A 21,598-nucleotide genomic window follows, 5' to 3' on the forward strand; every position below is an offset into this window, starting at 1 on the left:
TTCTTTAGATGCTATTTTTAGGCTGTACATGACCATCTCAACTGTGAATGTGTGAGCAATTTTCTAATTGGGTTCTGGTTCTTATGCAGTCACAAAAGTACAGACTAAGACTAAAAACATATGACACCCGAATAAAGATGATTGATTGATAGTTGACGATTCCTTCATCGGAATTGTGGTGTCTTAGCGTGGACACGTTCTAGTGTTTCTATGTAATGTAACACACTCTACACCCACCCACCACAGACGTCATGGTGTCACATGACGCTGCCAATAAAAGAGGCTGAGCGCACGTGCTCAAGACGTTTCCTACCACTCATTCCTGGTGTCCGTGTCATCCTTGCTGCGCCTAACATGAGGGCCCAGGGCCCATACTTTCAAACATTACAATGGCGACGAGGTCGGTAGTGCAACCCATGCGTGCCACTACCAAACACTGTGGAAAGGGGGAGAGAGTGCCCGCCTGAAGGGCATCCCCTGCAGCAAGGTGCAGCGAGCCGAGAAGCCGGTGAGCACGTAGGAGCCTCGCAGTGACCGGGAGCCACACAACGAGCCGACCGGAGTCCACCCGCGTCGACTGCCACCAATGAGTGCCACCAAGTAACGGCGGACCGCCCAGAGCCCACCTGTGACGACCGCGAGGCAGAAAAACCCCACCGGAAAAGGGCACGGGCCGGGCGGAGTCCACCCGCCACGACCGCGACGCAGCATCTGGCCTGCCGGCCGAAGGTGAGCCCCTCGGGCGAAGTGCCCAACATTAACTGTGCCAACATACAAGCAGGACCAGCGGAGCCTACCCGCGGCCTGCCCGAGTCATCCCTTGCCCCCGCCGCGTGTGTAAAGGAAGCGGCGGGACCCAGAATAAGCCACGGCGCGAAGGGAAGGCGGCCGGACCCGAAAGTCAACTAAACCAACGAGGGGGAGGGAGCGGAGTAGCTAACCGCCTCCCGACCCCCCTCGCGACGTGGTCCGGGCCAGCGGAGCCCACCCGCGACCGGGTGGCGGCACCTCCACTGTAGGAAGACTCAGCAGCGCCAGCGGAGCCCACCCGCGACCTGCCGGCGGCACCCCCAGCGAAGAAGAGACACAGCAGCGCCAGCGGAGCCCACCCGCGGCCCGCCGGTAGCGCCCAGGAAGGACAGTGTCTGCAGAGCCAGCGGAGCCCACCCGCGACCTGCGAGAAGCAAGGCAGGTCTCCGCCGCGCAGCGTGTGAGTGTTGAAGCTGCAGCAGCGGGAGACCGGCGAAAGTGGGGCCAGCGGAAAAGTACAGTCTAAAGACAGAGCCGGCGGAGCCCAACCGCGGCCTGCCTCGAGCGTCCCCCGCCAAGGACATACGTCCCCGCCGGAGTGAAGCAACTCTCCCCCCGCCCGCGTGAGTACTGCCGAGGCGGCTGCGGGCGGAGAGAGAGAGCGAGGGAAAAGCGGGAGAATGCATGCGGCCGCGATCTAAAGCGCCCCCACCCAGTGGGCAGGAACAAAGTGCCTGGAAGCGGCCCGCGCCGCCAAGAACAAAAGCCCCCCCTCCTTAAGTGCTCCGTGTGAGAAGCAGAGTGCCGGTAAGCGGCCAACACCGCCAAATATTAAAGGAGCTGCCCTTTTGAACTCCAAAGTGTACGAGACACGGAGCCTGCACATCACAGCACTGCCTCGCCTCCATGCCTGCATTCCTGCCCCAAAGGTACACTATAAAAGGGAAGGGACTCACCAGATAGGCAGTGTGGGGGCCAGGTTCCTAGCGGCTGCTCCAGCTCCAGCCCCCCCTGTGCACTGAGAGACAACAGTAGAGTTCACACATAAACTAGGTAGACAAGAGCCACCAGACAGGAGCACACCAAATTTTAGACTACCGCCATCTGGTGGCCAAGGAAGGGAAGCGCATCTGCATCTAGAAGAAACAAACAAGCATTGCACAACACCAGGCAATGCAGCAGCAACAAGAGTAACGGACTGAGTAAAGCCCACAAGGGAAATTGAATCTCATGCGGCAATCAAGTGTGCATACAAGCACGGAAAAACCCACACGCACCAGCAAGGAGTCGGAGGCTGCCACTTCCGAAGCGACGTGGGAAGAGGCACGAATGCCTCACGTAACATCAACCTCACCAAGCATCCAAGCAAGGACAAAACATATGGAGAAAACGACTGCCAAGCACTGGAGGAACGATCAGGGAATAAGACTGCCGAGATCAGAAGACGGAGAGAGCAGTGACTCCTAGTGGCCACAGGAGATCACCGCAGCATCAACTACTCCCGCCAACGGTCCGAAGCAGCAAACTTCTGACGCCATCCAAAGCAGCAAGTACCCGACGGTCCAAAGCAGCAAAGTACTGGACGTCAGCCACAGCAGCAAGAAAACGACGCCAGCCAAAGCTGCAAATACCGACGACACGCAACAAGTGTCCGAGAAGCCTTGAAAAGTACGGGCGCAGACAACGCGCCACGTGGCAAGGCACTGCCCCCACGAGATGGAAGAAGGGCACAGTTAACGCCACAGTGCAGAACAGTTACCGAAGAAGACCACTAAGCGTGGCACCCCCAGAAGCCGATCCACAGAAAGATCGCGTACCAAGTATGACCCGCGACGGGTTCCCTAAACTACATCAGAAAGTCCGACAGGACGACCGAAGGAACCTGCCAAAACATCAGCAGGAGCGGACCGCCAAATGGTCCAGGACGTTCGACCTAGTCAAGGTCTCTAAACACCATCCCACGAACGTCACCTACAAGAATCTAGAGAAGAGGGTTCGCGACACCAACTCAGGAAGCTGAGGAAGAAGGAGGAAGTGTTCCGTTCGAGGACAAACCAGGATCACACATGCAGCGGGCGCGCCCTGCATGGAGGAGCCAGGTCAGGAGAGAAGATGCAAGATCGGACCGAGTGATGTCGCGAAACAGGAAGGGAGAAAAGGAGAGATCCGTGCGGCATGTCTGCCACCGTGAAAAGAAAGGAAGAAGAGGAGAGATCCGTGTGGCATGTCTGCCACCGTGAAAAGAAAGGAAGAAGAGGAGAGATCCGAGTGGCACGTCTGCCACTGTGAAAAGAAAGGAAGAAGAGGAGAGAGCTGTGTGGCACGTCTGCCACTGCGAAAAGAAAGGAAGAAGAGGAGAGAGCTGGTGGCACGTCTGCCACTGTGAACAGAAAGGAAGAAAAGGAGAGATCCACGTGGCCGTTGCCACAGTTAAGAACGGAAGGAAGTATATCCGCGTGGCCGTTGCCACAGTGAAGAGCAGAAAGAAGTACATCCCCGTGGCCGTTGCCACAGTCACTAATGGAAGGATGTAAGTCCACGTGGCCGTTGCCACAGTTAGGAGTGAAGAAGATGTCAGTGCAAAATAGGTCCCCACTGTTAGTCCGAGGCCGAACTGGTACGTAACCATTCATGTCACGGCGAGCTGCAAGAACTCCAACCGCACCCGTTACCACAGTAGCCAACAACAACACAAGGACTGTGAGGTAAAAGGGGCTACCCAGTCGTTTACAGACTGTTTCCATCTAGCACCAACACCCTGTGCTAAAGCGGACAAAAGTTCCCCGAAACAGACTGAACTCCAAATGTCCATTTCCAAGCAGCGGCGGATAGAAAAGCTTGGCGGAACTGATCACTTCACTGCCTCCTGAGATATGTTATTTTCTACAAATGTAAACTCTGAGGTTGAGTCTTTTCATAGATTAAAAGGGGGAGTGATGTGGTGTCTTAGCGTGGACACGTTCTAGTGTTTCTATGTAATGTAACACACTCTACACCCACCCACCACAGACGTCATGGTGTCACATGACGCTGCCAATAAAAGAGGCTGAGCGCACGTGCTCAAGACGTTTCCTACCACTCATTCCTGGTGTCCGTGTCATCCTTGCTGCGCCTAACATGAGGGCCCAGGGCCCATACTTTCAAACATTACAGGAATCCTCTAATTTCTGCGAATAAGATACCGCCAGGAGATGTTGGGAGGTGCAGAACTTTGAAAGGTCCTCTTAGGAACCCTTGCTGTGCCTCCTGCAAATGACGCCTCTGTCAGTGACTCTGCCCATGTGTTCTGCTCTGCTACACCAGCTGTATGGAAGAGCAGGAGTGTGTGGTCCTGCTCTGTATCTGCCCTGCCTGGCAGTATGCGCTGTATCCTTTAAGGAACTTTGGCAGGCTGTTGCAGGTGCAGGCTCTGTGAACGGATGCTCGTTTGAGTTACATGAGGACACGGGCTCCGCGTTCCTTCACTTACCGCATTGTTCCGTTGTGGGAGCGTCTCAGTCCCTGCTGTAATTGAATGACTTGACTAAATTGAGGAGTGATGAAAGATCTTGACATCCCTTCCTCTGGTCCAGACTGGAGAATGGAATTTGGGCATCCCTCACTGAAGTTTGATACTGCAGTGTAATATCATAGGGGAGGATAGGACTGTAAAATCTCACACCACATGAATTTTTGATGAATATAGACTTTTTAAAATTAATATTTTTTCAAGTTCTTTCACATTTCTAATGTGCTTCAATAAATCAAGTGCAGGAGAGGCCTAAAGCATGCTTGTGATGCACTGGAGCGCAGCACGGGATGCTGCAGCTTACGCTTCAGTGGTACCCCCACCAGTATGGGCAGATCGATGTCTTTTTATGTCTGGAAGGTGCTCTGGCTATTCTCGGTGCTAGCAGCTCAGTAGGTATGTCCAGTGGGGACTTGAAACTAAAAGCATTTCTGGAAATAGTAAGGTGGCAATTTGGAGTTTGGCAGTCCATAGGACCACCAAATCCACTGTGGCGTGGCGGCTACCGCTGCACCGACCGCCTTATTTTGAGTTTGGCGGTTGTATCGCCGCAGGTCCGCTGCAACTGATGAGGAACCTCTGTTCCCTGGTGGTATTGCAGCAGTGTGAGGCAGTAATATGCTGGCGGTACTGCTGTTGTGGCACTGCCAAGCATATTACAAGCCTTTTCATGCTGGTGAGCCCACTATGAAAAGGCTGGGGGTGAGGGAACTAAGGGGCCATACAGTGCCCCATTGTGCTTCAGGCCATGGGGATGCATGGGGGGGTGCATGTTCCCCCCCCCCCCCGTGTGCATGCACCCCATTTCCTGCATGGCATGGACTGCAAGTCCATGCCGTGCAGGAACGGGCTTTGACGATCCCATTGCAGTGCCTTTTTAATAGACCCCTCCGTGGGAACGCCAAAGGCCCGCCTGCCACACCAGGAGTAAACTGCTAATCTGGCAGGCAGTTTGACTAAGGGTTTGGTAGTCCTGGAGCAGGGTGCAGGAGTGGCGGCCCGCTCCAGCGGCTGCTGGCGTGGCGGCCCGCTCCAGCGGCTGCTGGCGTGGCGGCCCACTGCAGCGGCTGCTGGCATGGTGGCCCGCACCAGTAGCCCGGTTCTGCGTCCGCTGGCGTGGCGGCCCGCTCCAGTGGCCGCCTAACTCCTAATCGGGCCCTTAGTATTTTCCAGCCCCCCTGGTGTTCCGAGTGAGTGTAGTCGGCAAGACTGACTGACGCGCGGAGGAAATTGGTGTTGTCTTTTAGGGCTGTTTGCCAGGCCGCAGAGCTAATGGTTGCTCTGTCCCGCCTCCCCTGAAATCTAACCCCAGTGATAATCCGGACAGGGTTTTCCTTGTGTCCCATCTGACTAATGAAACCTATCTAATGGTGAAGGGAACCAAACAAGTATTCCACAGCCAATTTCAAGAAGGCAGTGTGATGATCGATAATTCCAAAGCAATTTCAGGCAAATTAGTGAGGCTTAAAGAAGGTTCTTGTAAGAAGAATACATGATTCAGGATGGTTAAAATTGATTGTACTAGCTTTTAAAACTGCAATACATTTACCCAAGTGCCATGGGCTTCTAACCAAAGTGGGTGAAATTTGGAACCCACTGGTGGTGGTGGTAGTGTCGGGGGGTGGGTGGGGGTGTCACTAAGATGTCTTGAAGCCACCTTTTCCTAAAACTGTTGCTCCTGGAAATTTTTCTTCCGAGTCTCCTCTGGGGTGTAGTAGAAGTGTGCAACCACAAATCACATTAACAGATAAACCACACTTTGTGTTTACTTGTCATTATCCCTACACTTTTAAAGGCTTACCCAGGCCCCATTTAGACATCATCACAGTAGCGTTTGCTTGGATTGGTGGTGTAGTCGATTAGTCCAGAACTGAAAAGTAAGTGATTCCTGCGAACATTAATACATCAACTTTTGTGTATTTATGAAATCTGCTTGATTCATGAGAATCTCTCCTCTGTGCGTGTGAATAAAAGTGCTGACAGCAGCAGCCAGTTGAATGTCAGTCGCACTATTTCGGAAAGACTACCGAACAATAAGGGAAACCAGCCTTATGGTGAAGGTAATTTGGAACAATGGGTTAAATGAAGAGTTTGGAGAAAGGAACTGATGGGCGGGTTCTGGATGAAAGGAGGGGTACACGCATGACTACAGAACAATTGCAGGACATTGGGCGATTCCAAAGTCTTCGTTGTAAAGCTGCGTTTTCTGTGGGCTTTTTTCCTCCCTAATTTAAGAAGATAGTTTATTTTAGCCTTTACTGCTAGATTTATTCAGTATGGAATTACATTCAGATTTATCGTTCTATCTGCTACAATGAATAGTTATTGATACTTCAAATAGGTCCTCCTCCCTAACCGCGTTAACACATCTCCGACTCCTTCCAAAGCAGGCACTGGGCAAAAGAAGGCAACTGGGTTCTCTGACACTAGACCAGTCCACTCCTCACGCCAAAACTGTGACCAGTGATTTACTGGGATAGCGGATACTTGATTCATTGAAGGAGAGTGTGAGCCTGGTCTGGATCGCTGATTCTCCATTGACTCGGTCCAAAATACTTGTTAAGGAAATATGAAACGATGTAAACAAAATGTTAACCGGTTTTATTTCTTCCTTTTAGATTGGTCGCCTGGTCATTGGGCAGAATGGGATTCTCTCTACTCCTGCTGTTTCATGTATCATTAGAAAAATAAAGGCGATTGGTGGCATCATCTTAACAGCCAGCCACAACCCTGGTGGACCCAATGGTGACTTTGGCATTAAGTTCAATACTTCCAATGGAGGTGAGATGGAGTCCTACTAAAATCTCCTTGATGGTGATTGAAAATATTGGTTATTATTCATGCAATGAACTTTTAGTTTATTTTCTGTGGTTTGTCATTATGATCGTTTACTACTGTGAAGTATACAAAGTAGTGAGACTTGTGTTTCAGTGGGATGGGATTTGCACCAAGCATATCATTGGTGCACACTCAGGTACAAACTGCCCTTTAGCCGATGGTCCCAAACAGAGGCCTAATATCAACAAATAAACATCAACAAAGCACTAGTAACAGTTAAGCACATTAGGCCCTCCTACGAGGATTACAAAGAGTAGATGTGCAAATATGAAGGTTTATTAGCAAATTAGCAAAGTTACAAACACAAATTATTCAAAAGTCACAAATTGATCATCAGATTAAACCTTGGTCAGTTTAATTCAAAGCTATTAAAAATAGCAAATACGAAGACAAACTCTTTATAGTTTGTCATAAGCAAATCAAGGAGTTTCGGTTTTCCTTGAAATGAAATTTCCTATATGCTAAACTAAAAGTAAACCGAAAACTTTGTGAGATACTGCAATTTGAAAGTGTTGGCCAATGTAGCCTTTGAAAGGCAGAATCAAATAAAAGATTCAGTCAGGTAAGTTCGAATATATTTGGTTAGGAGTTACTGCCCTTCACAGATTCCACTAGGCGTGGAGCAGCGGTACTTTGTCTCCATTCGCTCTCATCTTGGTGCCCTCCAGTCAAGGGTTTACCCTATTTTATGAACCTTAATTGGCTAGGAGAACAAACGTAACCAACTTACATGAAGGTTGCAGTCCGCTCTTGACAATGGACCGGTAGTCAGTTGAAGGTGACCATACCAACAGTCGCTGTACTAAGATCTCATGCAGTGTAGATGTGAGGAGTTCTATTTCTGTGTGGCTTGCAGAGTCGAAATGTGAATATTCCTTCTAATGAAGTCCGTGAACTAAATAGTTTACTGTCCCTATTCTTGCTCTAGTCTGAGGCCTTGCACAGTTTCCTCGATTTGGGAAAGCTACTATAGATGTTGAAAACGGCAAAATAAACTTGAACTGCAAGTTGAGTCGGAAGATTTAATGCTAGCACCTTATTTTATTGAGGGACTACCAAATAAGCCTAACCGAAGTGGTCTGGTGAATCAAGTTGATTTTTTAAAAACTTTGTTTAACGCACTTACCAACAATTGCGTGCTCAACCAGATGTAATGAGGTGTTGTGCAGTTCCTCTTTTAGACTAGGTGCTTTAACTACCCAACTTTCAATTAAATTGAGACATTCAATAACCAAAGATGAAGATAATTAATAAACTGTTTGTGCAGAAGGATGTCCTGGAGAAACAGTGTTACCGTTCAGTATACTCTTTTGTTAGCATCATAACCACATGCCATGACTTCTAGAGTCCTCCAATAACACAAAACATCACCCACCCACCAGGTTAGTGGACACTACCACCTTAAGTTCACATGTTTATAACGATCATCCTCCTTATTGAGAATATATTACAAATATCATACACATTGATTACATTCCAGTGCTCACTTAACTTCCCAATGCTAGCCAACGTAGTCCCTGTGACCCCTCCAGAACCCAAACTGCATAAAGTGATATTATGCCCGGTTCCTGGCTGCTTTGCTCGGGTCACTCACTCTATAAACTCTTCAAATGAGTGTATTTCACTATCCTCTCTGAAATACAGCGATTGCAAGAGCTTATTGTACATATCTTTTTCTATCGGACAGTCTGTTTATCTTTTCTTTCTGAACGCCATTAGTTGAAGTGCAAATCTATACACGAAATATAGGAAACCTGGTGTTCAGTACGTTATCAAGAATTACTGAGACCGCTACCAAGCCTGCAAATGCATGCACTTTGGCTCGTAAACATGACCATGTTTGCCTAACCCCAAGCGGCATATTTAAAGTAAGGTACAATAATATAGGGCAGGATGCATGTTGGCGGAATCATTGTAAAATGTTATATGTGGGCTATAGTGTACACATACCCCACATGCACAAGTGATTTAAAAACATGAGGATACCTGCCATTGCAGCAGAGACTCCAGTAAGCAAAGCTGTAGCAGACCCATGTAAAGGAAAAGTAACTTAAAAGAAAGACCCTGAGTCGCGCATGGTCTGAGCGCTTAATGTGTAAAAGTCGGACAGGACTAATATTTAGACCTGTAAGTGTCTCTAGTAAAAGGAAACAGATGCTCCTTTTTCACTGCACAGATTGTGTGTAGACTTTTCCAATGTCAAAAGCCTAATTATGTATAGGTTCAATGTATTCAAGCAAGGAAATGGCTACAGAAATAATTGCACCCCAGTGTAATTTTTGTCAAACATTTAATTCAGGAGTTCACATATGCTTGTGTTCAATATTCTGTAAAGACCTGCTTTTCTCTGTCTGAAAACCTTAACAGTAATACATTTGTGGTTCTGAAAAGCCCTCCGTCCTCCAGTGGCAGTTGTTAGCTCCTTGAAGTGGTGTGAAATTACTTCATTGAAAGGAACAATGGGGTAGGGCAGGGAAGGCAGAAAGGAGTATTTACGGGCTTCTCTACTTGAAATGTGGGAGAGGGAAGGTGGATTGTTTGGGATAAGAAATGGCCCTTACAAAGTAATTCCAGAACCTTTCAAGGTAGCATGTTTATGATAAAAACTGCTATAGTGTCAGTGGAACCATGGAAGCAGCTCTGCCACTATCCAAGATGTCCGCTTATGAAGCGAGGGGGATCCGGGCCTGAGCATACATGTTGCACACACACTTATAACGCACTGAAGTATAAACAAAAAGGTTCAGGTTCAGGTTCAGAGAAGACCTGGCTTGATAGTTCAGGCTGGGCTGTTCCCTTTGGAGCAGGGCCAAGACTGATTTGCATATAGATGGGGCTAATCTAATCTGAGGTAGACTGGTGGGCGAAAGAACCACCGGTTTGAATGCTACCCAGAGCGATTCTGTGGTTAGGCTTATTGCAAGCAGTCCTCTGTCACATATGTTTAATAAGATATAAAGGCTGTAAAAGGGCATCTAGAAAGAAGACGCAGCAGATCAGTTGGGACTCTAATTGTGCTGGAGAGGGTGATTTAGTCAATCTGCCTGTGCTGAACTGCAGCCCGGATACTATAATCCACTCCCAGCTACTAGGGAGCTGGATGAGTGACCAGGAAAACCTTTCCAGCTTTGCCTAAAGTTGGGATTTAATTGAATCCTGGAGGACCAGGGCAAGGTGCTGAGTTGACTAGAGAAAGGTGAGCCCTCATTGGGCAAGATTTCCTTGTTTGTCTTGCTCTAAATATTTTGCCATGAAGAAGAGGGCTACAGTAGGATCTCATGGTGATGGCATCCAGCCTGGCCAGGGAAAGACTCCAAAAAAGTCAGAAGATACACCTTGAGCAGGAGATGCTGGTAAAGAGATTCCAGCAATTAGTGGACTTGTATGGTTTTGGAGCCTTTCCTGCTCTGAGCTTTTGTGCCAAAACTGAACGCTACAGCGAGACCATGAAAATAGAGCACCTAACTTTGTGAATACCTCGCCAGCCACAGCATCCTGTTTTGCCCCACCGGGGATTTTTGATTTCCACAAAAAACAGACCAACCCAGAAGGTAAATCTCTCCTGACTGGTGTGGCTCACTTGTCTTGCCCAAATCCTGCATCAGTCTGTCATCCAGAATTTTCCCCTGGCTCCAGCTCAGCTGCTGTGGATGTTACTTTGAGCTAATCAGCACTCCTTCAGGTCAGCGGAGACCTAAGCCTTGTCCGCCCCTTGCCCCTGGCAGATGATCAACCACCGCATTTCATACTTCGAGTTCTCTGGTGGGATTTCAGTACTTCAATCTTTTTTTTCTGCTGCCTTGGCATTCTCTAGCTTTTTGGGGTATCTGTCAATGACCGACCTTTATCTTGTCCTGCAACTCTAGGACTTTAAAACGTCAGATTCTCTTCAGTTCCCCTAATCAATTTTTTACAGTCTAATTTTTCTTATTAAATGTTTTCCCTTTTTGCTAAATTAATACTAATGTTGTCTTGGTGGTGTTTTTTATGGTTAACAAAAAATTCTCTGGGGTAAGTCTGCTGCTTATTCTGCTTCTCCCCATAGTTAAGCCCAGAATTTCTCATGTAAAGCATAATGTAATATTACTAATTTTGTGAGATTCTGGAATAACTTAGAACAGGCTCCATTATTAGGGGTGGGCAATATATTCCACTGTGCCAGCAGTGTTTAGAGTTTTTGCCACTCCGTGTTATGCTTGTAATGCAGAGTTCTGGTGCAACTCCGCTGACCGCTTTTTGACAGAATTGTTTCTCACACATGGCTCACCAATAGTAAGCGAATTGGCATCCCCTAGCACCATTTTTGGGCACTAGAAAGGCATTCAGCGAGATTTTCTTAATGAGGGTTGTCACGACCGTTCGTGAGGAGAAAGCTGCGACTCAAGTAGAAAACTTACTCAAGCGACATCAAAGAAGCAGCCCTACCTGCACTCCGCATGCTGCCATTCGCTTTGATTTTGCAGTGTGGAAAAAGCTCTCAATCCCAAAAATCAGCGAGAGCAGTATGATGTGCCAATTTTTGCCACTTGCAGAACTACATGAAGTTTGCATGCAAATGTGTGGAATTCCATGGAGTGAACCTCCACAAGTATCGCCCAGCCCTACTCCCAGTGTGTTTTCTTCTTATGACTATTTATGAGCAGGATTTACATTTTCTCTGAACTAGTATAATGTGCATCTGTAATCACTTAATATTAATTGTATACATTGCTTTGATAGTCTAACCCTATACAAGCATGAATTTGCCAATATTCCTCTCTTGTCAGGCCCTGCTCCTGAAGCAATCACGGATCAGATCTTCCAGCTTAGCAAAACTATTGAAGAATATGCCATCTGTCCGGACCTACAAGTGGACCTTAGCACAATTGGAAAGCAGCAGTTTGATTTGGAAAACAAGTTCAAACCCTTTACAGGTATTGAATTGTCCTTGATGATCATGTTTTTCTAATGTTACAGCTTCCCATGCCATAAAAGAATGATATCCGAAATGGGCAGACATTTTAGTTCTGTCCTAGTGACGACTTTACTTTCATTGCCAGCCTCATGTAATATAAAAAAGCGTAAAAGGCAAATTCTTGCATTTTGTTCAATCACGTGTACTGCCCCTTTAAAAGAAATGCACTTCTGTGCTAGGATTGGTGGGCCAATACATTACTTTGACAATGGCCATTTTCTTTCCATACTTTATCTTTTTTAGGTTGTGTCATATTGTAGAATACCTATTGTCTCCATCATATTTAAATATGCATGTGTAGTAGATTTTGGGTGATCCACTTGCTCTTAATTGAAAGGCTATCTTGCATACTTCAGTTTCCTCCTCATTCGAAAACTTTCATCCTCATTCTTCATTTGCTCCACCTCTGTAGCATTTCTTCTTTATTGAGTTCTGATTACGTGTCTTGTATCTAACCCTGGGCGAAGGACTACGCTCGCATAGTTTGCGCTACTTTGTACTACGCGAATTGCACGTGGCACAGTGCAAACACGCGTAGCGGTAATTTTTTGCTTGCCTGCGGTCCTCCACGTCAAGTTGGCGACCGCTAGCGAGCAAAATGACATCCCGGCGAGACTTTTTCCTCGTTCGCGATCAGCAACATCAAGTTGTAGATCGCGAGCGTGGAAAATAAACCTCCTGGTGAGGTGAGATTCTCAAAACGGGGAGGTCAGGTTTCTCATTGCGAGTAGTCGCGTATGCTCGCGACCGCTCGTGATGAGAATCTACCAGTCTGCGTTGAGAAAGCTACTCGAGCATCAGAACGACGCTTACACTGTGCAAGATGCGGTTTGCACTGATTGCACAGTGCCGGATGCTTGTCCGCAATGTACAATCAGTGCAAGCAACATTTTACACAATGCACTACTGCAGTTCGCGTAGCTACCCGTAGCTCGCATGGTGCAAAGTGCACTTTGCGTAGCTACGCGTAGCGCTACTACGCGAACTAAGCCCAGGGTTACTTATATCCTCCCACTCCTAACACTCAGGCACCTACTTTCTTTTCTCTCTCTTTCAGCATCCCATGAAGAGTGTGCCTATTTTCTTGCTTTGTCCCTTCCCCTCTGTTGCTTTCCACTGCACACTCCTGTCCCCTTGCTCTGTTTCTCTGCCAGCTTATCCATTGCTTCTCTCCACCCCATCACCCCTCTGCTCTGCAACTCTCTTCTCCCCCCTTGCTCACCATTGACCCTCTCTGGCTGTGCCTACATATGTCCTACGCTCCCAACTATTCTCTGTTGCTCTCGTCCTTGCCCGCCTCTTTTTAAAAAAATATTTTCAATTTTTAGGAGGACCCACTTCATTCGCTACTGGGCCGCTCTTTAAATGTAGTTATGCACACCCATTTAAAATAAATAAATATTTAACTCTCTAAGATGAGCGTCTACCATTTTTGAGTGGTAAATACAAAAAAATTAGCTGCTACACCATAACTAAGGTGCACGCAAGTGTAGTGATTCATTTGCATGAATACATGAAATCCCATTGAGGAGGCTATAACATCATGACACATAGGCACGCCTTTGTGATGATTCATGTATACATCTTTGAGCCTATTGCTGATGCTGAACAGCATTAGCAAAAGTCAATCACCTCTACTTAGAAAAAGAATAATTCCACTTTTTTTTAAGTTGAGACGTGTGGATTTGCGAATGCTTGTTTTTTATGTCCTCCAAGTGTGTGTAAATTATGTCTTTTTAGGTTGGAGTAATTCACAGCCAACGCAATGGTACCTTTTCTTGTACCAAGAGTCTCTTATTTTTCTGTGATTTGATTAAAACAAAAAAAAGGGTTCTAAGTGCACCTGCTCAAGGGAAACATTTGTCCTGTTTGATTTAAATTGTAAGGAATGGTTAATTAGTTTTTAAGATTAAAAATGTTCTTGCAAACATATGTTTGCCATGTTTAGATGGTGCCATGGTTTCTTCTTTTCTATTTAATTCTGTGTCTCCTGTTAGATTTTTTTTCTTTTAAATGAACCGTTCCGTTAGCTTGCCAAGACACCTTTTGGCTTTGACAATGCTTGTTGTGATTGCCTCTACAGACTACATCCAAACCCTACTCGACAGAAGAATCAGCCACCCTGATACTACTGTACCCCTCCACAGGTCTTGACATGGTCTTCCGCCACACACACTTTGATCGGCTATGTCATACTGGAATCACAGATGACGGCATCCTTTTTCACAGGATGCATCCAGAGAGTCTGCCTCCACCCCTTCACCCCGCAACCCAAGCACACCATCTGTGGCATACCCCAAGGTTCATCCCTCAGCCCAACCCTCTTCAACATCTACATGACGCTTTGGCAGAACTTTGACCCCATCTCTGAAGATGCCACTCTCAGACTTCGTCAGATCGCACAACATCATCTCCTACGTGACTATTCCCAATTCGTGTATATATAAAAATATATATTTTATATATTGCTCTCAGCAGAACCCACCTCTACGAAGACCAACTTTATGAAGAACGTCTCGGCCCAGATGATGGACAGCTGTCAGAAGCCCAACACAGACAAAACTGAAGTTCTGATATCCGTCAGACACACTACCCTCTAGAATGACTCCTGGTGGCCGGAGGAGCTCAGCTCCATCCCCACACCGAAAGGTCATGCCAGCAAACTCCGCATCATCCTGGACTGCGAACTCTTCACGAAATGTCAGGGCAACGCAGTCTCCTGAGACACCCCACAAAGCGTTCAGGTGGCTCCCCATCCTCACCAGGAAAACCGCATATCTGAAAGAAACAGGTTAGTATTAGATTCCTTACCTTAGAATATCCCCAGGCGTCAGACTGGATCCGGACATTTTTACGTAGCAGTACCCTTGCACGTCGGTAGGCGCGCGGCTCCGCGTCCGTCGTGGGCGCCGTGATGACATCGTCGGAGTACTTGGACGCCGCCTCTGCACGCTGACGTCAGTTCTTTTTTCTGCGCCAGCAGTGCAGAGCCGAAAAAAGTTGTACACGTAGTCAATTTTTTACTAATTATTTTGATCCTTTTGGATCATTTTTCAGAGTCTTCGACTCCGAACGGTGCCGGTAGGGATGCCTGGTTTTAAACCCTGTCAGGACAGCGACCGACTGTCGGTTAGTGACCCTCCCCGCCGGTGCCTTCACTGTCTCTGCTTCGACCACGACGACAAAGCCTGCCCTGTCTGCCGAGCCCTGACGTCGAAAGCTAGGCGGGAGAGGTCCCGCAAGCGGCTCGAGCTCCGGCAGTCGGCCCTGCGCCGCGAGAGGTCCTGGTCCGGACAGAGGTCGAGGGACCGGTCGCGGGGTCGGAGCCATCATAGCTCTGGGAGTCACCATCGGTCTTCGGGCTCGAAGTCGTCAGGTAAGCACAAGAAGTAGAAGAGACATCATCGCTCTTCCGACTCCCCCCGATGCTCGCGTGATGCGGCCGGGGGTCAGGTGACACCGCCCACGCAGCTCCGTCGGAGTCGCGGGCGTCACGGCCTGCTTCATACCCTCCGGTCCCTAGGCAGGACGCAACGCCAGAGGAGATCGATCGCTTCCTCATGGCCATGAGGTCGCTCTCTCCTCCGACTGGCTCCACTGCGCCTTTGGGCCCACCTGACCCCTCTGGGGGCGCTGGTGGGTGCTTCGGCCCCCAACGCCGCCGACGCCTTTGGGCCTGGGCCGCAGGGCCCCGCTGGATCCGCTTCCAGATCCGGGTCGTCGCCGGTTATCATGACGACCTCACTGGCGCCGATCCCTAGAGTGTCACCTCCGGCGCCGCCTTCAATCAATCAATCAAAGCATTTATATAGCGCACTACTCACCCGGACGGTCTCAAGGCGCTGGGGAGGGGGGGTCCGCTACTGCTCGAACAGCCAGGTCTTGAGCTGCTTCCTGAAGGCGAGGTGGTCTTGGGTCAGGCGGAGGTGGGTCGGGAGGGAGTTCCAAGTCTTGGCGGCCAGGTAGGAGAAGGACCTTCCTCCTGTTGTGGCTCTTCGGATGCGGGGGACGGCGGCGAGGGCGTGGCTGGTCGATCGGAGCTGGTGGGTGGGATTGTAGAAGTTGAGGCGGCTGTTGAGGTATCTTGGGCCTTGGTTGTGTAGGGCTTTGTGAGCGTGGGTGAGGAGACGGAAGGTGATTCTCTTGTTGACCAGGAGCCAGTGCAGGTCTCTCAGGTGTCCGGAGATGTGGCTGTGTCGGGGGATGTCGAGGATGAGTCTTGCTGAGGCGTTCTGGATCCGCTGGAGTCTCTTCTGGAGCTTGGCGGTGGTTCCGGCGTAGAGGGCGTTGCCGTAGTCCAGTCGGCTGGTGACGAGGGCCTGGGTGACCGTCTTCCTGGTCTCGGTGGGGATCCACCGGAAGATCTTGCGTAGCATGCGCAGGATATTGAAGCAAGACGAGGAGACGGCGTTGACTTGTCTGGTCATGGAGAGGGAGGAGTCCAGGATGAAGCCCAGGTTGTGTGCGTGGTCTGTCGGTTTGGGTGCGCTGCCCAGGGCGGGGGGGCCACCAGTAGTCGTCCCAGGCGGAGGGAGAGGAGCCCAGGATGAGAACTTCCGTCTTGTCTGTGTTCAGTTTCAGGCGGCTGGTTGTCATCCACTCGGCTACGTCTTTCATCCCTTCGTGTAGGTTGGCTCTGACGATGGCGGGGTCGTTGGTGAGAGAGAGGATCAGCTGAGTGTCGTCGGCGTAGGAGATGATGTTGAGGTTGTGTTGGCGTGCGATGGCCGCGAGGGGGCTCATGTAGACATTGAAGATGGTGGGGCTGAGCGAGGAGCCCTGAGGGACGCCGCAGATGACTTCGGTGTCTTCTGATCTGAACGGGGGAAGGCGGACTCTCTGTGTCCTTCCGGCGAGGAAGGAGATGATCCACTCCAGTGCCTTCTCCTGGATTCCGACGTTGCTGAGGCGCTGCACTAGGGTGCGGTGGCAGACCGTGTCGAATGCCGCAGAGAGGTCCAGGAGGATGCGGGCCGCTGTTTCTCCGTTGTCGAGCAGGGCTCGGATGTCATCGGTGGCAGCGATGAGGGCGGTCTCGGTGCTGTGGTTGGCCCGGAAGCCAGACTGCGAGAGGTCGAGGGATCCATTCGTCTCGAGGAAGGCGGCCAGCTGCTTGTTGATGGTCTTCTCGATGACTTTGCCGGAAACGGGAGGAGCGAGATGGGGCGGTAGTTTTTGAGTTCGGTGGGGTCCGCTGATGGTTTCTTAAGTAGAGCGCTGAGTTCGGCGTGCTTCCAGCTCTCAGGGAAGGTAGCGGTGTCGAAGGAGGTGTGGATGATATCCTCAGGTGGGGTGCGATGACCGCGTCGGCCTTGTTGAAGACGTGGTGGGGGCAGGGGTCGGTTGGAGATCCAGAGTGGATGGTGTTCATCGTGCGGATGGTGTCTTCGGTGCTGATCGGGGTCCAGGCGCGTAGGGTGGTGGTGGGGAGCGTAGGTGCAGTCGTGGGGAGCGTTGGTTGTGTGCTGAAGCTGTTGTGAATGTCAGCAATCTTGTTGTGGAAGTAGGAGGCGAGGGAGTTGCAGAGGTCTTGAGATGGGGTGATGTAGTTGTTTCCGGCGTTGGGGTTGGCGAGCTCTTTAACGATGTTGAAGAGTTCCTTGCTGTTGTGTGCGTTGTTGTCCAGTCGTTCCTTGAATGCAGTTGTCTTGGTGGCGTGGATCAGTTGATGGTGTTTTCGGGTGGTGAGCTTGAGGGTGGTCATGTTGTCTGGTGTAGGGTCTCTGCGCCAGGTTCTCTCGAGGGCTCGGCAGTTCTTCTTGGAGCTCTTGAGTTCGTCGGTGAACCAAGGTGCTTTCTTGCTGCCGGGTCTGCTAGGTGGGGCCCTCAGTGGGGCGAGGACGTCTGCGCAGCTGCTGATCCACTTCGTGAGGTTGTCTGCGGCCTGGCTGGGGTTCGCTGAGCTGGTGGGGGGGTGCTGGCTCAGGGATGCGGCGAGCTGGTCGGCTGTGATCTTGTTCCAGCTTCTGCGTGCAATCTGTTGCTGGTGGTGGTGGACCGTTGTTCTTTTGAAGCTGAAGTGGATGCAGCTGTGGTCCGTCCGGTGGCGTGGCTGAAGACTATGTCCTTGTTGGATGAGAAGACGGGGCCGAGTGTGTGTCCGGCGTAGTGGGTGGGGGTGGTCACCAGCTGCTTGAGACCGAGGTTGGCGTGGTTGTCCAGCAGGGTGGTGGTGTTGCGGTCGTTGTTGTTCTCCAGGTGGAAGTTGAGGTCCCCGAGGAGGATGTAGTCAGCGGAGGGGAGGGCGTGCGGGGTGATGAAGTTGGCGATGTCTTCGCTGAATTGTGTGCGGGGTCCCGGGGGTCTGTAGATGAGGGTGCCTCTGAGGGTGGTCTTCGGGTCGGTGTGGATCTAGAAGTGCAGGTGTTTGGCGGTTGTCAGGGTGTCGTCGGTGTTGGTCGTGATGCGGATGGTGTTCCTGTGGATGATGGCGATGCCTCCTCCGGTCTGGTTGCCGCGGTCCCTCTGGGTGATCTTGTATCCGTCCGCGATGGCGATGTCGGGTGCGGAGGAGGCGTTCATCCAGGTTTCCTTGAGGAAGGCGACGTCTGGGGATGTGGTGTCGAGGAGGTTCCAGAGTTCGACGGCGTGTCTGTGGACGGAGTGAGTGTTGAGCAGGATGCACTTCAGGTGGTTGCTGCTGGTGCTCGGCTTGGCGGGTGCGGTGCAGGTCTGGATGCAGGTGAACTTGCAGGAGTGGCAGCTGAAGGGTCCGTGGGTTCGTCTCGGGTGGCTCGGTAGCATCCCGGGATTCGGCCGGTGTTGAGTGCGTTGAGTTCGGTGGTGTTGTAGGTCCGGCGGGGGGGGCTGGTGTCTGCGGGGGCCAGGGGTTCTGGCACTGGGCGTGGGCCAGGCGCGGACGGGCGCAGACAGGCTTACCTTTGGCACGCCTTTGGCGCGCTTAAGACGCGCCCGCTGCGCGTCAACGCTGCGCGTTTGCCACTCTGCCATATGTGGAGAGTGGGGGGGCGGAGCGAGGGAGGAGCAGCTGGGAGGCGGGAGCGGGGCGGCGAATGGGAAGGGAGAGAGAGGGAAGGGGGCGGGGCCGCAGGGGGGCAGCGGCGGGGAGCGGGCGGGAAACGCGACCGGGGCTGGGCGGGAAAAAGGTACAGAGCAAAGAAACTACGAGCAGGGGGCAATGCAGAGGGAGAAACGAAGACAATACAACGGGGGAAAAATGAAGAGAATTCAGCGGGGAACAAAGCAGATAAAGCAGACACAAGCGCTAGCAGCTACCACAGCGCAGCGGAGGAACTACCGCTACAGCAGTCCAGGAGCACAGCTGCGGGCAGCGGCGGCACTCGGCAGGAACGGGGACAGTCTGGGCTCACTCGCAGAGAAAGCCGTCCCCTATGCCTGCCTCGATCCGGTTCCGGCGTCGGAGCAGCGCTGCTCTTGACTCTGCTTGGAGAGTTCTACTTCAACGAACCGGCCCCATCCTTTGACAACCCTGATTATCAGGAAATGGGTGATGAGGAGTATTGGGAGGTGTCTGAGGACCCTCTGACACGTGATTGTCAGTCCCAGCAGGACTGGACAGGTGAACTTGGGAATGCCAGTGGTCTGGACACTTCGCCGGACACTGGTTTTGTCTCACCTCCTATCGTGGCTACGGAGGAGGGGGCAACCTACAGTGTGTTGCTGATGCGGGCGGCCAAGGCCTTGGGCCTTGAGCTCCCCGTCAGGGCTGTGAGGACTAACCTCCTCACTGAGGTCCTTAAACCGCAGTCAAGCTCGGCTGAGCCTCTGCTGCCGTTTAATGAGGCCTTGACTGACGTTCTTTTGGGCACTTGGTCCAGGCCCGCTTCAGGTTGCCTGTAGATAGGAACGTGGCCAGACGCACCGCCCGGCCCCGGGCGACCCTTGTTTCCTGTCCACCCATCCCACCCCCAAAAGCCTGGTCATCCAGGCCTCCAACTCCCAGACTGCATTTCCGACTGCTCCGCCCGATCAGGAATCCAAGAGGTACGAGCAATACGGCAAGAAGGTATTATCCTCCCTGAGTTTGGGACTGCGGTCTTCCAACACCGCATGCCTCTTGGGCCGCTACACCCACTCTCTGTGGGACACGGTCGTGGACGTGCTGCCAGTATGCCCGGCGGAGGTCAGGGCTAAACTCACCCAAGCCCTTGCGGAGGGTCAAGATGCAGCACGTTTTTCCATCCAGTGTGGGCTGGATACCACCGATTCACTGGGCAGAGCGATGGCAACGACAGTGGCGATTCGTCGCCACGCCTGGTTGAGGTCCGCCAACTTTTTGGCCGATGTCCAGAATACACTCATGGACATGCCGTTTGATGGCCGTCGCCTTTTTGGCGACAAGGCAGACCATGCGCTTGAGCGCTTTAAGGACTCCAGGGCTACGGCTAAGTCCTTGGGCCTCTCGGCCCGCGGCAGCAAACTGGTGCCTTTCGCTCCTTTCATGGCCAAGGAAGGGGCACCCCCAAACGTGCTGCCAGCCACGCACAGCAAACTAATTTCCAACGTGGTGGCGACCGTGGAAACTGCCGTGGTTTCGGTCGGGGACAACGGCGAGGTCAGTCCACACCTACCCCTGCAGCATCCGCCTCAAAACCCTCCTAGTCCGAGCTTTCAGGCCCATGTGACACCAGTGGGGCGCAGGGTTCGCCACCACCTCCTCCACTGGCGCACTGTCACATCGTACAGGTGGGTGCTGCAAATCGTCCGAAGGGGCTACTCCCTCCCCTTCGAGGCGACCCCTTGAGCCATGCCAATGCAGTACCACCGCATGTCGGGGAATCACTGGCGACTTCTGCAAGAGGAAGTTACAGCCCTCTTGGCCAAGGGGGCCATCGAGCACGTTCCTGGGCCTGAAGTAGGGTGTGGTTGTTACTCCCACTACCTACTTTCTGGTGCCCAAGAAGGGCAAAGGGGGCCTACACCCTATCTTGGATCTACGGAACATCAAAGGCTTCCTCCGGAAGGAGAAGTTGAAAATGCTGACACTGGCTCAGGTCTTAGCTGCCCTGGACCCAGGAGACTGGATGGTAGCATTGGACTAGCAGGATGCTTATTTCCACATTCCCGTCCTACCGGCGCTACCTGCGGTTCACAGTAGGCCACGAGCACTTTTCGTTTACCGTGCTCCCCTTGGCCTTACCAGCGCCCCACGGGTGTTCACGAAGGTGATGGCGGTGGTCGCAGCTCATCTGAGCAGGTTAGGGGTTTCAGTTTTCCCCTACCTCGACGACTGGTTGAAGGCGGGTTCGCCCCAGACAGTCGTCAGCCCCCTCCAGACGACGGCAGACCTCCTGCACCAGCTGGGGTTCTCCATCAATGTGCCTAAGTCACACCTGTGCCCCTCCCAGAAGCTTCTCTTCATCGGAGCGATTCTCGACTCGTCGCAGTTTCGGGTTTATCCTCCCGAACAGCGGGTATGGGATATTCAGGCTCTGATTCCGATCTTTCAGCCTTTATCCCGAGTCTCGGTTAGATTGACGCTGCGGCTTCTGGGACTGATGGCCTCCTGCGTGATGCACCAGAAGGTTGCATGTTGGCGGATGCGGGCTCTGCAGTGGGACCTGAAG

The 21,598-nt window shown here is 51.4% G+C and overlaps 1 protein-coding gene across 2 annotated transcripts in view; it reads left to right on the top strand.

Annotated features, from left to right (window-relative positions):
* Positions 1–21,598, top strand: part of PGM1 (phosphoglucomutase 1) — a 299,899-nt gene that overhangs the window by 96,268 nt on the left and 182,033 nt on the right. For both annotated transcript variants that reach the window (XM_086953582.1, XM_086953578.1), the window contains exons 2-3: positions 6,877–7,039; positions 11,863–12,009. In XM_086953582.1, the coding sequence (XP_086809708.1) occupies positions 6,877–7,039; positions 11,863–12,009 (310 nt within the window). The remainder of the gene's footprint in view (positions 1–6,876; positions 7,040–11,862; positions 12,010–21,598) is intronic.

This window comes from Lissotriton vulgaris, chromosome 1_1 (genome assembly GCF_964263255.1).
Source record: "Lissotriton vulgaris chromosome 1_1, aLisVul1.2, whole genome shotgun sequence".
Classification (NCBI taxonomy): Eukaryota; Metazoa; Chordata; class Amphibia; order Caudata; family Salamandridae; genus Lissotriton; species Lissotriton vulgaris.